This window comes from Protomyctophum parallelum, assembly GCF_964188405.1.
Source record: "Protomyctophum parallelum genome assembly, chromosome: 4".
NCBI classification, from domain to species: Eukaryota; Metazoa; Chordata; class Actinopteri; order Myctophiformes; family Myctophidae; genus Protomyctophum; species Protomyctophum parallelum.
Genome location: NC_139700.1, coordinates 7,165,982 through 7,182,774, shown reverse-complemented (window position 1 = coordinate 7,182,774; position 16,793 = coordinate 7,165,982). Strand labels below are relative to the sequence as shown.

At 43.7% G+C, this 16,793-nt stretch overlaps 1 protein-coding gene across 7 annotated transcripts in view; it reads left to right on the top strand.

Moving 5' to 3' along the window:
• ppfibp2b (PPFIA binding protein 2b) overlaps positions 1 to 14,363 on the top strand; it is a 94,904-nt gene extending 80,541 nt beyond the window's left edge. For 6 of the 7 annotated variants that reach the window (XM_083763573.1, XM_083763570.1, XM_083763571.1 and 3 more), the window contains 9 exons: positions 1,826 to 1,961; positions 2,411 to 2,530; positions 3,257 to 3,407; positions 4,900 to 5,011; positions 6,026 to 6,114; positions 7,042 to 7,164; positions 10,741 to 10,866; positions 11,854 to 12,042; positions 13,282 to 14,363. In XM_083763573.1, the coding sequence (XP_083619699.1) occupies positions 1,826 to 1,961; positions 2,411 to 2,530; positions 3,257 to 3,407; positions 4,900 to 5,011; positions 6,026 to 6,114; positions 7,042 to 7,164; positions 10,741 to 10,866; positions 11,854 to 12,042; positions 13,282 to 13,506 (1,271 nt within the window). In that variant the 3' untranslated portion in view covers positions 13,507 to 14,363. The remainder of the gene's footprint in view (positions 1 to 1,825; positions 1,962 to 2,410; positions 2,531 to 3,256; positions 3,408 to 4,899; positions 5,012 to 6,025; positions 6,115 to 7,041; positions 7,165 to 10,740; positions 10,867 to 11,853; positions 12,043 to 13,281) is intronic. The other variant, XM_083763569.1, reaches the window with a different exon arrangement.
• The last annotated feature ends 2,430 nt before the right edge of the window (positions 14,364 to 16,793 follow it).

Genomic DNA, 16,793 nt, shown 5'->3' with positions numbered 1-16,793 from the left:
TACGTATGTCCATCCTTTCTCTGGATGGTGTACGCTAATGGTTCTGTGCTAAGAAAGCTTAAGAGGTGATTCGAGACTCGAGCAACTTTCAAAAGAGGATCAAGCAACTCCCTTGCCAGGATTATTACTGTTGTCACCTCTGTGACTCAGAGAGTTGTTCAAGATAATCCCTCACGTCAGCATTCTCATGCTACCACACACACACTAGCTCACATGCACATTCACACCCATTCATACACACACACACACACACACACACTAGCTCGCACATGCACATTCACACGCACAGAGCTTAACGCGTCAGAGTCATCAGTGTTGTTTGAGGGCGAAGTGCGCGCTCAGGGATATGCACTGTTCAACTGGCTTAGATCAGATGTCCAATGTATACGAATGGGGGTCGAAATGTACAGCTCTCTCTACAATTTGACTAAGTGTGTAGTGGGTTTTACTGAAAAGGAACGTTCTACAGTCCAACGTTCTTGATTTATACCGCCCACGCCACAAATAGTTGATGTGATGCATGACAGAGCTTGTAGATCTTCTACTTTTGGATGGGGTATAAATAGGCAAAACAATAGACCATCTTTTCTCAAAAACAAACACAATCTCTTTTACAAAGAGAGGCCAAGGAGAGGCTAAGATATTTTCCATTGTAGAGAAGTAATCCGATAGCACCAAAAGTGACCTTTCAAGTCTGATAAAGACCGAGGCAAGCCACAAGCCTGACGAAATGTGACTTGCTAAATAAAGGTGACTTTTGGTTTTGGGGATAAATTGCCTGCGTTGGAGCTCCCCGTGTTGGCGGCTTTTATGTTCTCCTTAACCCATTCTGACCTCAGATCAGATTCATACGAGGTTTCCGCCGGACACACACTGGTCTGATGAACCCATTCTGACCTGAGATCAGATTCTAAAAATGTCAGTCGTTCTTCGATTTTTCAAAAATAGCAGACCTACAAGCTCGTATCGCGCCACTCGGTGGCGCGATATGAGCTTGTAGATCTGCTATTTTTAAATAGCTAAAGCACGACATGATGCTGACACCAAAATGGGTGCCCGGTCAGAATGGGTTAAATGTGGGGCTTGTGAATTTGCATGCTGCTACTGTAGCTACTTAACACTACTGTATATTCATAGAGAGGTTTTGGCGTTTATTAATGAGGCTATGACTAATGCTCGCTTCTGCTTCTGCTTCTTACTCCTTGGTCTTTGCTTTGCTAATCTCCTCTGCCACAGGATCCCCTGGAAAACATGACCTCTATGATGCTGGTGGGTACTCCACTACGGTACAGCATCAATCTGTACTCTGTTGATCCCACACCATTGTTGTAGTCGACCTCAGTGAAATGGGTTATCAGTTATCACTGCATGAATATAATACATAACCTCTAGCTTTTTGTGGGATTCCCCTTTGAGGGATATAAATTTAACAACCCAGTGGGTTGCACTCCCTTATGCAATTCTGCTCTCCCAAATTAAATCTAAATCTTTGGGCCACAAAATAGCAATGGAGGGCTGTGGGGATAATATCCACTTTAACCCTGGTGTTCCTATTTTGGGCATGTCATTATAGAAGAAAGAAAAGAAGAAAACTGTATTTTGAAAATAACCAATATATCGGCTTACAGTGTGAGCACAAGCGTAATTCATAATTTAATAATTTCGAATAATTGTGTGGTTAAGCAGAATGAAAACGATCTAAAGTGATCATCGCCTGAATGGCTATCAAAAGACGATTTAAAGACGATCAATTAAATGCCCTTTAGATATATTGCTTTGACTCTTAATCATCTGGTCGCCGTCGCTCTGCCTCTGTCTTGTCCAGGGCATCCAGAGAGGCTGGAGGAATCCATTCTGTCAGACCTGTCGCCTCTGTCCTCTGGAGTGGACTCGGGTCAGCAGTCCCCCATCTCCTCTGAGAACAAGAAGAGCCACAGGGGAATCAAAAAGCTCTGGGGGAAGTAAGTGTTGATGACCTTGCCCTGCAGGCAGGCAGGCTCGCATGCACGCACCTCCCATTTAGAAATAGGAAACCAGGTCTATGAAAATAAGCCCCAAAGAAGCCACTATTGGCCACATGAGCAGTTTAAAACTATTGTGCATCGGATATTTGAAAATAGCCGATCTACAAGCTCACAACGTGATGGGATGCGGCACGTTGTGTGCTTATAGAGCTGCTATTTTCGTTTTTGAAGAATTTTAACAACACAAATCTGCTACACTTCAGAAATAGGCCCAAAAACCCGCAAACCACCATTATTCACAAGCAACTTTGCAGAAAAACAAGCCCAAAGTGTCTTATAATAAGCAGACCAGACCTGGCAACACTGATGCACACACACACACACACACACACACACACACACACACACACACACACACACTCACTCATATCATTGTCCACTTGCAGAATCCGTCGTAGCCAGTCAGGCAGTCCTGTCCAGGTTGATGATCCAGACATGGGAGAGTTCAAGAGGGGAGGATACAGAGCTACTGCTGGACCACGGCTGACACGCAAAGGGAACACACGGTATGGGACCACGCACGCACACACACACACACACAGTCACACACGCGCGCACACACCCACACACACACACACACACACACACACACTTATTGCTTTTGCTTTCGAATTATGGTATATTGTGTGTTAAAATGACCACTTCACCACTTTTCAACCTATCTTCATATAATTGGTCCTCACTAATAATCATGATAAAATACCACAATTCTTTTCCTACTCAGTCTGTGTCTCATAGGAGGGCTATGGGCAGTTCAGAAACCCGTCCACCAGTGACATCATCAATGGTGAATCCAAGCTAATCGAAACTGCAGACTCCAAAGCAAACTTTTTTTTGTTTCGTTACTGCAGTGCAGTAAAGACGTTTATCTGATTATTTCAAGTCTACTTTTGTGTTTGTGTGTCTAAAACTCTCATACACTATACCATACCATACCACCTTTATTTATATAGCACATTTAAAAACAACAACGTTGTACCAAAGTGCTTTGCAGTAAAACATTAAAAAAACACAACTATAAACATTAAACAATATAGGCTTAGTGCTATCAGCTGTTCTGTGTGCATGGCCGCATGCACGTGCCGTGGTACGAAAAACAAATCACCATCACACCCACTGAACATTAGTGAGGACCAATTATATGAAATGATATGAAAAGTGGTGAAGTGGTCCTTTTAAGTGTTTAAAACATACAATGGTGTCATTCTCTTGTTTTCTGGTGACCTGTTCAGGGACCTGAAGACGCCCTTTTCAAAGTGGACGACTGAGCAGATCTGTGATTGGCTGGAGGAGATTGGTCTCGGCCAATACGGAATCCTCGCTCGTCACTGGATCACCAGTGGTCAAACTCTGCTGTCTTCCACCCCACAAGACCTAGAGAAGGTACGCTCATGCACACGCCACTAATGGACCTAGAGAAAGTACGCTCATGCACACGCCACTAAAACAAAATACATACATAAATGGATGCACCTGGGACGTATCCTCAGTGATGTATCCCAAGGTCATCGGGGTTTCGGGTCTCCCAACATCATACCCCTCACTCAGGTGACCCAGCCGGGGTGATCAAGTATCAAGTCCCGACTTACGTCCCAGTAGCTACCCTCGATCAGTCCCATTAGGGAAAAACCAGGGCCACACAATCCGTTCCTCCTGAACTACTCTGCCGGGACTGGGAGGTACCATTCTGGCGCGTGGAACGACTAGGCTCTGTGGGTTGACTCCTGTCCGGGCCCCTCCTACGTCTCACCAGGTCCACTCCTGCTCTATCCAGGTCAGGCCCTGTGCGTTGCACCAGACTCCCAGCACCAGGCACTTAATTCAGGAACGGTGGATTCTCGAGCCGAAACGGTTTCGCAGGCTCCACCTTGCCCTTGGTGGTGCCGCAGGCTCCGCTTGAGGCTTGAATGGCCCTCCTAAAGGCCTCACCGTGGGTTTGTTGGGCTTCTTCCTCACGGAAGACACAGGCTGGGGCTCCGCCAACCCATACTGCTCCCGGGTGCCGTCTACTTTCCGGCTGCCACCCGTCTCTCCGGTGGTCACCAGACTATTCCTGGTTGTCACGTAGTCTATTCCTATGAGTCACTATAAATAGATGCAACTAATGCAGCTGACAAAATCATCTTCCATTGAGCGCATAGCATAAATTAATCTTTTGGTTCTACCTGTCTATCTTTGTTCCTGTCTGCCTCTATAATCAGTAACACCCGTCTATCCTCTTTAGTTTCACCATATCAGCTGTGTCCTATCAGTTCCTTGTCTTTCCTCTCTCCTCTCCTCTCCTCTCCTCTCCTCTCCTCTCCTCTCCTCTCCTCTCCTCTCCTCTCCTCTCCTCTCCTCTCCTCTCCTCTCCTCTCCTCTCCTCTCCTCTCCTCTCCTCTCCTCTCCTCTCCTCTCCTCTCCTCTCCTCTCCTCTCCTCTCCTCTCAATGACAATTTGATTTACGTGATTCATTATGATGGCTGACTGTGCCGTGCTTGCTTTTGTTCTCTTTGTTATACCGTGAGCTCTATATGGTATTTTTGTCAGTCTATTTGTGAAGTAAATTGTGATTGTCATAGACTCTATGACAATTTACTTCACAAAGTGGGTGAATCTTTCTTTTTGTTTTGGCAAGCTCCTGTTTTTATTATATTCAGGAAGAGAAAAAGAAAAGGGAGATGGGGGTACCGGGAGAGCAAAGAGAGAAATAAATCAAACAGTAAAGAGAAACATGTTCTGTATCTGTCTACATACACATAGCATAATCTAGCTGGACAAGGGCAAAAGTTCTCTCTGAAACTGCGAGGCAAACGACACAATGTCACGTCTGCAAAATGACGAATGTGAAACAATGACGTCCACATTGATCTCCGTCTGTCTTTCCACGTATCAGGAAATGGGAGTGAAGAACCCCCTCCACAGGAAGAAGCTGCAGCTAGCCATCAAGTCCTTCAGCACCAAACAGGCTGAGAAGTCCTCGGAGCTGGACCATGTCTGGGTCACACGTATGTACACACACACACACACACACACACACACACACACACACACACACACACACACACACACACACACACACACACACACACACACACACACACACACACACACACGCTAGGTGCCCTTCAGTACCCGCATACCAGACTAATTACCTGTTACTAATTACTAAGTGAGCGACACGCACAGCCACGTAATACTAGAGGAGCGACAACAATCTGGTACCACCCACTTTTAAATATAAATATGGTTAAATTGTCCTTCTACAAGTGTGGAATTGATTGATTGAAACCTTTATTTATTCTCGAAAGAGCAATTGAGGTTCTCCCTTATTTTCAATGCTGACGAGATTACATACAGTATATAAAACAATTTAAGACATGCAGGTATAAAATGCCCGACCCCTTCCCTCAAAAATGCAGATGACTAGCTTCCTTTAAAAAAACGGGCCTGAAAATCCACCTTTCAGAATGCCTAGGCTAGGGGGAGGAAATGATCACTTTTCTCTTAGACAGGTGATTTTTCATGCCATGTTTCTAAATTGAATACACAGGACCCAAATGGAAATCAGGACTTTCTTTTTGGTGCCATCCTTTTAGACGTCTGACTGCGCTCTACTGGTTTACATAATTACATGTCTGTCTAACAAAGTATTCAATCAATATTCAATAGGGGCATGGGTTGGGATTAGGGATGGCAGCGTGCAGGTTGTGTAGCTGCTTTGTTGTCTCCAGGGACAGTACTTTGTTTTATTATTCATGTTCAGATGTTCAGTCTGTGTCTATGTACACATTGTGCAAGCGTAGCGTACTGCTGACAGGCCCCACTGGATTGGAATGAACTCTCTGCTTTTTTATTTTGTGTTGTAGCCTAGTGTCCCATCCTGATTTTTGTTGTGTATTTGTCATACACAATGTCAATAAAATAAACGGAACTGAACATGGAGGGTGAACTTCTCTATGAAGTAAGTAAATAAAGCAAACGAAAGCTTATAAAATGACATACATCTCATGTGTCCCAAGGCTGGCTGGATGACATTGGACTACCTCAGTATAAAGACCAGTTCAACGAGGGCCGGGTGGATGGACTGATGATGCAGTACCTGACTGTGGTAAGTGGCTTTAGTTGGTACATAGCTCTGGTCCATAGCTCTAATGCGTTGCATTTAGAGCTATGTCACTCTCAACTTCCGCCGCTCGCATGAATGCAGACCAGCCTCTCGTCTTTAGCGTAAATAAAAAGAATGTTTTTGCTACTCACCAAAACAAAGGCAGGTTGTGTCATTAGAAAGCCTACTTTCCTTAGTGGACGCACTCTGAGCCCCCCACCACACGTATAAACTGTACTTTTTGGCCAGAAAGGGATTTTTTTTTTCACTGGAGGAACAATATTCTCTATGAGGCAATTATCTGGGCAATATTGGTACAGGGCGCTGCGGAGTAACTAAAAGTATTTTTTTTCCGGTGGAAACAAAATCCCCTTTTGGCCAAAAAGTACCGTTTATATGTGTGGTGGGGGGCTCAGAGTGCATCCACTAAGGAAAGTAGGCTTTCTAATGACACAACCTGCCTTTGCTTTGGTGAGTAGCAAAAACTATTTTACGCTAAAGAGGAGAGGCTGGTCTGCATCCATGCGAGCGGCGGAAGTTGAGAGTAACGTAGCTTTAAATGCAACGCATTAGAGCTATGGACCAGAGCTAGTTGGTACAGTACCTGACTGTGGTAAGTAGCTTCATTTGGCTGTTCAGCTCTTTGGTCTCTAATGTGCTTGTGTGCAGTCACATAAACAATTAAGGATGCGATTATTGTGGCCCAAAAATAATTGAGACTAATGAGGTTTAAAACTCTTAAAGTGCCACTTTTGTTAACCACTTGAACCACAGCATCTCTATTCTGGGGGATGCAAAAAATTGGCAAAGAGATGTTGTGTAGACGTAAAAACATGGTCCAATGTACAGAGTTGTATGTTACGTGACGTCTCTCTCTCTCTCTCTCTCTCTCTCTCTCTCTCTCTCTCTCTCTCTCTCTCTCACTCTCAGAATGACTTATTATTCCTTAAAGTGACCAGCCAGCTGCACCACCTCAGCATCAAGTGTGCCATTCATGTTCTACGTGTCAACAATTTCAGCTCCAACTGCCTCAAACGCAGACCCAGCACTGAGGTCAGGCATGTGTTTGTGGATGTTAATAGATGTAGTTTGGACCTTCCTTTGTTTCCCACACATTTTCCAAAATAGTGAAAATATCAACTCTAGAAGCTCAAAGTGCAACACAATGTGAGCTTGTAGATTGGCTAATTCCGCTTTGCAGTAATCCTGGTCTCTAAACTACTTCACCCTGGCCAGCCGGGGCGCCTGATGGAGGGAACTGGTTGGAATAACGTGTTCCTTCCACACGCTACGTCCGGCCGGGGAAACTCCCCCCTGTCAGGTGAAAAGAAGCAGCTTGGACTCCTCATGCATAGAAGGCAGCATGAGGTCAGTCTGCTGCCCCCCCCCCCCCCCCCCCCCCCCCCCCCCCCCCTCCGCTTGTTGTCGACCAATGATGCGGTCGGTTTCACAGTCCAACTTGTTTCCCACCAGGAGCAACTCTGCCTCCTCTGACGCATACTGACACAAAACAAACACAGGAGAAAAACAGGCTCATCTTAACACCTGCACACTGTAATCCTGAGCCTTTGTTGTCTCCACCAGGCCGAAGGCATGGGGGGAGAGTATGTTTTGCACTCCGTCCGTCCGTCCGTCCGTCCGTGTGTCCGTCCGTCCGTCCGTGTGTGTGTGTGTGTGGTGTCGGTGAGCAGCTAATCTCGGCCACCGTTAACCCGGTCAATGCCAAATTTTGCACACACACACTCCCTGGATGCCAACGATGAACCTCTGCCCCAAACTTTCCAGAACGGCCTGTTATAGCGCCACCAGGAGGCCGCTTTGTGCAAAACAAGTTTTTGCACAGTACACCTACACATTTTGTCCAAACATCACGCAAATTGGTAACAGTCTCTCTAGAGCCATTCAACGAAACCGGTCTTTCAGATTTCTCAGACTCCATCCTGATTGGTTAAGATTGGTTTCCAAAGTTCACAAGAGTGCTCAGTTTCAAACAAAATGCTGCAAATCATGAACACATCGCGTGATTTCCGTGAAATTGTGCACCCACATTCCCACTAGGCCGAGGACGAAATGCCACACATTCAACTCAGCCTCAAGGTGGCGCTATAACTGGCCGAAAAGTGTTTTTACCTCTAACTGCACGGATCTGTGGATAACTTTGTATGCCAACTCCCTAGAGGACAAGGAAAAACCTTTGCCTGGAATTTTTCACATCTGCTCTTTATAGCGCCACCAGGAGGCCGACATATGTAAAACACATTTTCTATTATTACTCCTTTTTATTTTATCCAAATTTCACACAAATCGGTACACATGATTCCCACTAGGCTGAGGAAGAAATGCCACTTGACAGTTTTCAACAGCCTGATGGTGGCGCTACAACAAGCCAAGTCGCGTCATGCACTCGCGCACACACACACACACACACACACACACACACACGCCAGGGAGCAGGGCTAACTAGACCCCCCACTGGTCAAAAACTGTGCTTGTTTACTTTTGTTGCCCTTTTATCCAACCACCAGATGAAGGCAAGCTGCAATGTCCTACATTCCTATCCTGGTGGAGACCTGTGCCCAGAAGGGCACTTTTTCTAGTTTACCTCTGAAACTGTAAAAAACTGAACCATAAGGGTAAATTATTCCACTCCCAGTGTAAAAATTAAGACTCAAAAATGTCATGGTGTGCCGTTTCCCAAGAGGGTATTAAGACTCAAGAATGTCATGGTGTGACGTTTCTCAAGAGTATATTAACCTTGGGAAACAGCAGACCGCAATCATTTGCAACTGATCTCGTTTCTCATGCTGACAAAATGGTTCCGCATGACAATCTGTCTTAAAAGGGACACCGAAAATTGTGTTTTGTGTCATATTGTTTTTCTGCAAGTAATTTCAACACCATCTGCAATTACATAAAAATGTAAATGTATATTCGAGGTAAAAGCAAACCACCAATCCGTAAAGTAATTCAGCACCCCAGGCAGTGCTACAATGATGTTGCAGCATTGCAGTTTTGTTTCTGGTGGAAACTCAAAACTTGTATTAACAGGCAAAACGCATTGAGATATCCATTCAGGTGAATGTACTGTTCCTCTCAGAATAATAACAACTTATTTTCAGAGTACTCACTGTAATGTAAACCCACAAAGTAACACCTCAGTGGAATAGCTTTGGAACAGGGCTGGGAAACACATATACAGACCCTGGAACCCCCTCAAGGAGTGTCTGGACCGGGCCCCACTTTGAGAACCAATCGATTATTTTTGAATTACACACTGGTATCGGATTGGTACTCGTTATTGACCCATACACAAGTTATGGGTATCGGAACCGGTATCGCAAAGAAGTGATTTCAAAATAGCTTGTAAAACACTATTTAAGGCCCTCAGACTAAGAGGATACACTAGGACATTCCTCCGGAAAGCTCAAAGTACCTTCTTAGAAATAAGAGTGCGAGATCCAGGTCCTAAATTGGCCCTGATAACCAGTTATTCAACACAGAGCACACTAGCCAACAACAGAATAAAAAGGAATTTTGAGAACCGAACCGATGATCTTCTAAAAGATTATAAAATTATATCGGCCTACAGAAAAAACAAAAACCTTGAAGATTATCTAGTACACAGCAAGCTAAAAGAAATCAACACACCAGCACGCGAGGGACCAGAATACTTCAAACCCAAACAATTAGTCAAAAATAGAACTACAAAACGCGTGTTAGAGATTAAACAACAAATAACAACCAGAACCAGCAACTGCATTTACTTAATCACATGTGACAAATGTGGTTTACAATATGTCGGAGAAACGGGTAAAACAATAGGTACAAGGCTGGGACAACACAGGTACAATATTAACAATGGAAAAAAGACAACCACAAGGTTTGTGCAACATTTCATGGCTCATGGCATTGAAGCTCTAAAATGCGCTGGACTTCAACACAATCCCAACTGGACAGTAGGACAAAGACGTTTTAATGAAAAACAGTGGATTAAGAACCTCAACACGGATTTTCCTGGAGGCTTAAACATGCCTAAAATCAGATCTTGAACACAACAAAACTTAAACTCAGGATTAAACTGGAGAAATCTAAAAATGATTGGATCAGACTTCCTTCGGATACATGGCGAATGCATTTATTCCTTGCATTGTGCCTACACATGTTGCGACCTGTGGTCGCAACATGTGTAGGCACAGTGCACTGAAGTTATTTAATTCCCCCCCCCCCCCCCCCCCCCCCCCAGGTTGGCAGAGGAAGTGTAGCGCACAGTATTACATTCGATAATTGACACTGGGTGAAAAAAATGGGTTGCAATATCGTGGGATAAGAATTATTTAAAAACCAAAAAAAGAAAAAAAAACGTTTACAGATGGATTAAAAGAGTCTGTTTTTGCACAGATATATGAATACATGTGTGCCTTGAGAATAGGTTGCATTAGGGAATTAATGTAGTGAATGGGAATCAGTTTCTTAGAAGTATAGTAATGTGTGTGTGTGTGTGTGTGTGTGTGTGTGTGTGTGTGTGTGTGTGTGTGTGTGTGTGTGTGTGTGTGTGTGTGTGTGTGTGTGTGTGTGTGTGTGTGTGTGTGTGTGTGTGTGTGTGTGTGTGTGTGCGTGCGCGCGTTACAGAACCAGACCACTCCCAGTGAGGTGGTCCAGTGGTCAAATCACCGTGTGATGGAGTGGTTAAGATCTGTGGACCTGGCGGAGTACGCTCCTAATCTGAGAGGCAGTGGTGTGCATGGAGGGCTCATAGTAAGTATTGTACAACGCCTCTCTCTCTCTCTCCCTTGTTGGTGTGCATGGAGGGCTGATTGCTCTTAGCATCTACTATAGTCCCTGAAGGGAAAGCGCATAGCAGATAAGAGTTTAAAAGCACCCGTAAGCCGCCATGCCAAATCCGATTTCCGGAGTCAGGCTGCTTTAGCGCACAACATCTCTCCTCATTCTCCATGCATCTCTGTGTGTGATTGTCATTTTCCTATAATCAGCAGAAGCGAGTGTCAATTCCTTTTGTCCTTTGTCCAGTTCTTTTAGTCTCTCTCCATTTTATGCCTATATATGGAGTTATTTGTCAGGCATGCCCAAATATGGAGTATATGCCGATGTCAGAACATCACTGGCACCGGGAACTGCACTCCCTGTGGTGGTGTGGAACGTGTGTCAAATTTGAATGGTTCTCTAGTTATAACAATTTACAATTTAGGCATTTAGCAGACGCTCTTAATCCAGAGCGACTTACATTTAAGCAAGAACAAAAGCATGGGAATACATCACATAAAAGCATTTATCATGAAACATGCGTAAGCTAAGAAAGTAACGGTGGAATATCTATATAATGAAACTATGCATACACTATACATATAAACTATACATATTTACTACTATGCTATACATATGTACTATGGCGTGCTATGACTATATACAATACAATTATAGTGCTGTCTACATAACATGCTATAAGTCTGTGTCAAATGCTATCTAAGCCAACAGAAATGCTATCTAAGGGGTTAGGGTAAGTGCTATGGGCCATGATGGAGTCTGAAAAGGTGGGTTTTCTATGTGGATTACGTACAGTACAGTACAGTACAGTACAGTACAGTACAGTACAGTACAGTACAGTACAGTACAGTACAGTACAGTACAGTACAGTACACACAGAATATTAGGATAAAAGAACAGCAACCTCTTGGTAAAAGGTCCCCCCTGGTTTACACAGAAACGTTGTGTCTGTCCCTGTAGATTCTGGAGCCACGGTTCAACTCGGACACGATGGCCATGCTGCTGAACATTCCTCCGCAGAAGACCCTGCTGAGGCGCCACCTGGCCACCAACTTTGGCAGTCTAGTGGGACCCCAGGCCCAGCAGGAGAAAAGGGAATACACCGAGGCGCTCGGCTACACTCCACTCAACATCACCGCTAAAGTCAGGGTAAGCTGATAGATAGATAAACAACAAGCTGAAGTCAGGGTATAAGCTGCGAGATAAACAACAACCGGTTGCTGCGGGAAGCACATTATCGGCTACTATAAAAAGGCAAACATTGTCAGGTTGGAATTTATTTATTCCTCCAAGGTCTGGATGTGCAAGCCATGCAAAGGCAGATACAGTACATTACAAATGCAGCATTTATGGTCATGGTAGACTCGGCAGAAGAAAGGGAAATTCATAAGGCAACATGATATACAGAGCCACGTGTCATATGAAGACATGTATGTCTCTCTCTCTTTCACACACACACACACACACACACACACACACACACACACACACACACTCGACACTTTTCTCACTTCCATCATCTCTGAATGAATGCACCTTAATCCTTGGTGAAACCTTGTGGTGTGTCAGCTCAGTAAGCCCTGAGCCTCCCTTGCATATCTGCCCATAAGCCCCTGAATGAGGGGGAAACTGGACTGACGCTGCTCCTCCTCGCAGCTCTATAAGACTCCGCAAGCATCCACACTCCAGCCTTCAGCCACACGTCCCTCTCTGTACGCTGTCATCTGTTCACGAGGGAAGCTAATCCATGTTGAAACATGACTCACATGCATGCTGTGCTGTGCAAGCGATGACCAAGGGCACTTCCTGTCCACTGGATGTATACTATGCTTACTGTATGTTCTTGTAACTAGGCCTGTCACACTTATTACATAATTGGCACAATCGTCATAATCATTTCCATGTTGGATTTTTCAAAATAGTGGAAATGGCCGATCCTAATACGTCACTCACAACGTGGCACGTTTTGAGCTTGTAGTTCGGTGATTTCCACTATTCATATAAAGTATAAAATGATTACGTTATTTGTCGTAACTGCCCATTGGAGATTTTGTTTACGAAGCTTAAGCCAAACAGAATGTTCCAATGCTCAATGCCAAAAACACAATTTAATCGTTAATTGCAATCGTGACAGCCCTCGTAACGAAGCTGTATGTATCGTTACAACTTACAAGAACAGATGTTTACCACAACATAATATTATTGTAAGCTGGTGTCGTTCGTATTATTTAGTGTTTAGTTACTGTTAGTTACTTCATAGAATCCCTGTTTTTGTTTGCGCTGGTAGAAGCGATTGCATTAATCATTCATCCAGCTGCTGTAATTGTACAGGAAGCCAATGGGGATCTAATATAATAAAAATCTAATCCTTTATTGTTTAATTTTCAGCCAAAGAAGTTGGGCTTCTCTAACCTAACCCACCTCAGGAGGAGGCGTAATGACGACTCCCCAGACTACATCTGTCCCATGGAGGCGTCCTCCTCGTCCACGCCGGGTCAGTCGGTGCTGAACGGCTCCCAGACGCGGCCCTACGCCGGCTTCAGGGGCCTGAGCCCCATCCTGGACCGCGAGCCCGACCGCAGCAGGGACCAGGTGGGCCTTGACGACATGTGATCCGTCTGCATGGCAGTGCCATGACGACAGCCATGAACAAAACAATGACAACACCATGGAATCTGCGCTGTCACGCTTCCACTCACCCTATCACCTTTAGTTTATACTATCGCGCACTCCCTTTGCTTGCAGCCCCATAATCCCCCCAGCCCCTCTCAAACTCACCCCACATTCCTTATAATCTACGATATATCAAAGGTCTGTTGATAAGCTACCCTGGCTATTTCAGAGAAATAGCCCTCCTTTGCCATGAAGTGATTAATGGTGTTGACTAACTTGCCTCAAGTACTTGAAAATGTTGGGAGAAAGATATTTATTTCACCTCTGGTGAAATGTCTCTCCCGCCCACTGTCATGTCCTCTGCCCTTCAGCTGTGCCATGATCTAACTCCAAATGACAGACCAGAGCACAACTGGACTGCAAAACTGTACACATGTCAGTTCATTGTGACATCACGTACCTCCTGTATTACATTATGTGGATTAAGATGCAGTACAGTCAGTGTCGACATTTATGCACCTCTGGAAACATTCTGTTGTGTATGTATGTTTGTGTTAGGATAATCAGTTAAAACTTTTTAAGTTTCCTAAATGAGGAAACTGTTTTTTCAGATGATTGATGAGAAGAACGTGTGCAATATTTGCACAATATTATAGAGGGAATTATATTTAATATTAATGCAGTTAATCAGCCAAGCAGATACTGAAATTGTGTTTTAGTACGTTTGGCAATTTTGTACGATTTTCATATTTGACTGTTATAGTATTTTTATAGTAAAAATACTGCTTCAGGAAAAGAAGCTTCTTTGTGGTCATGTAAATGTAACAGATTTATCCAAATGGTTTAATAAAAAATAAATAATTATAAGCGTGTAATGTTGTTTCTTTCCTTCCTTCATGAACTCTAAGTTAACACTGATTAAATCAAAGGATGTGTGTATTGTATTCAGCTGACATCTTAATTGTGCTGATTTATTTTGCTACAGGATACGTTTGCTGTAGGGTTTGTTTCAAGTCCAGCTGAATGAACGTGTCCACTTTAATATCGGCCCTTAGTTGTATTTTGGTCTGCCTTTTTTTTCTCCCCTCTTAAAATAATTGGGGATAACCCCATAGCAACAAGGCCACCGGCATGCTACCATAACCTTCACCAGCCAGTCAACCACTAACCATGCTTACTTCATCGGCATCTACCGGTAATGCATTATTTTTGTGCATTATCTTTGTGTTTTATTTTGTTCAAAATAGACATTCATTCATTCATTCATCCATCCATCTCACCATCATTGTGGCAGTTGGCCAGCCCAGTCCTCCCTCCAGATGCACCAAGATGGCTGCATATCTGAGATGGCTGATACCAAACGTTATGGTAACACTGTGGGAGCGTTGTGGTTAGGGTTGGGATTCGTTAGGATTTTAACGGTTCCGGATCCTTCCCGGATCCCTCTTAACGGTTCCGGTTCCTAACGGTTCCCTTAACGGATCCTAATATTATTTTTTTCCCCGTTTTTCTGACATAGATTATGCTTATATTATAACTAACCTAACCAAGTACATAATAAACACAAATTAATTAATTAAATTATTGAAAATGCACTTTACAATTATGAGGTGGCACTATTATTTAAACTTCACCACCACCAGCAGCAGCAGCTAGGCACCACAACAATATCATTGTTGCAATTTGTACTGTATATTAAATATACAGTACACAATATTGATATTGTTGTAGTGACAAATGTTGTCTTTAATGTTCAAATTAATTTAATATGAAGGACCCCTTACCCTAATGGAAACAAGCCATAGTGCTTTCTTGGATTATAGCAGACCTTGTATTGAACTGTAGGCTACGTTCCTGTGCTTTTTTTCTGCAAATTGTTTATAAAGTAATCAATCTATGGCGGTATATGCACCTAAACGCTGGGCTCTCAACAGCCACGCAATTAATTTAGAGCCAAATTAAAAGCACGTTAGTAGTTTTTATTTTCCATTACGTTACTAGCCTGGGGAAAGTAAACCAGCCTTGCATCAGATCGTCCCCCGCTGGCTGTGGTGAAGCTGCGGGGAGAGCAGGCACGGCTTTCCGCATGGCTCTCAAACGCGATGTGTAGGCATATTGATTTTGAGATGTTTCCTCTATGTTCACGTGGTACAAGTTGCAACAACCTTTGCTAGCAACTCTCGCATTTATTGCACTTTGCATGCTCACTGCTCAGCCTCAGTCATTTCCCTCTCTGTTAACCACACTTTGGCGACATACTTATACTGTCCCACTCGCTCCACAGCGGTCGCTGAATGCACAGAACAGTGGGCGTATCCTCCCCGACCCCACTCACTCATGTAGGTGGGGTGACGTCACCCCAGGCTCTGCTTGCATGCAGGCACAGACACAGCGGAGCTAAATGACAACTGATGAGATCCGTTTGGGGAACCGTTAATAAAAAAACGATGGAACCGGCTCCGGATCCGCAATGTCGGAACCGGGTCTGAAATGGACCCGGTTCCGAATCCCAACCCTAGTTGTGGTGCAGCTTGACAAAATTAACTCTGAAGTGAAGGTATATTATAGGTTCATGATATGCAAGTAAGGAATATGTATCCAGTTTAGCAACAAGCACCTGCTTACAGCATTGACTAGTTTTCTTTATTTAACCAATGCTTATTTAAAACAATGCTCACCATTCGGATGCATTACTAATCCTTCCCAATTGTTTTGTATAATGCAGATTCCGCTTATTATTTGGCCATCTTATAAACTTTCATTTGACCACTTTATCTGCCATAATTTCATTTACTTGTACATATTCTTGTCACCAGTAAATGTAGTGACTTCATGACTGAATGTGTTTGTTACAGATGGAGATAACAGAGGGTACCATTTTAAAGATAGAAGCTCTGTCTGAAGGCATCAACAAGCTCACAGTGAGTGGATAATACACCTGGAATATCTGATCTAGCAAGATCACAGCAGTATATGATCTCAACCTAAATTGTAAAATAGTGCAAATTAATTAATGGAGGGTATGCGCATGCATATAGTGAATGGCATATCGAGTGGCAAATCGAGTGACAAAGTTAATTTAATGTTGTTTTAAGTCATTCCATGCAATGAAATAGGACTTTTCTGTTTAGATGTATGGGCTGACGAGGCCAGAAAGTAGTTTTGTGGCACTCAGTAGGCATTCCCGCATAACTTCCTGGTATGATGATGATGTCACGCGCATACCCTATTCACAATGCAGTCATTTTATAGATGTAGATGTAGCCTTAATTATGTAGGCATCTTAA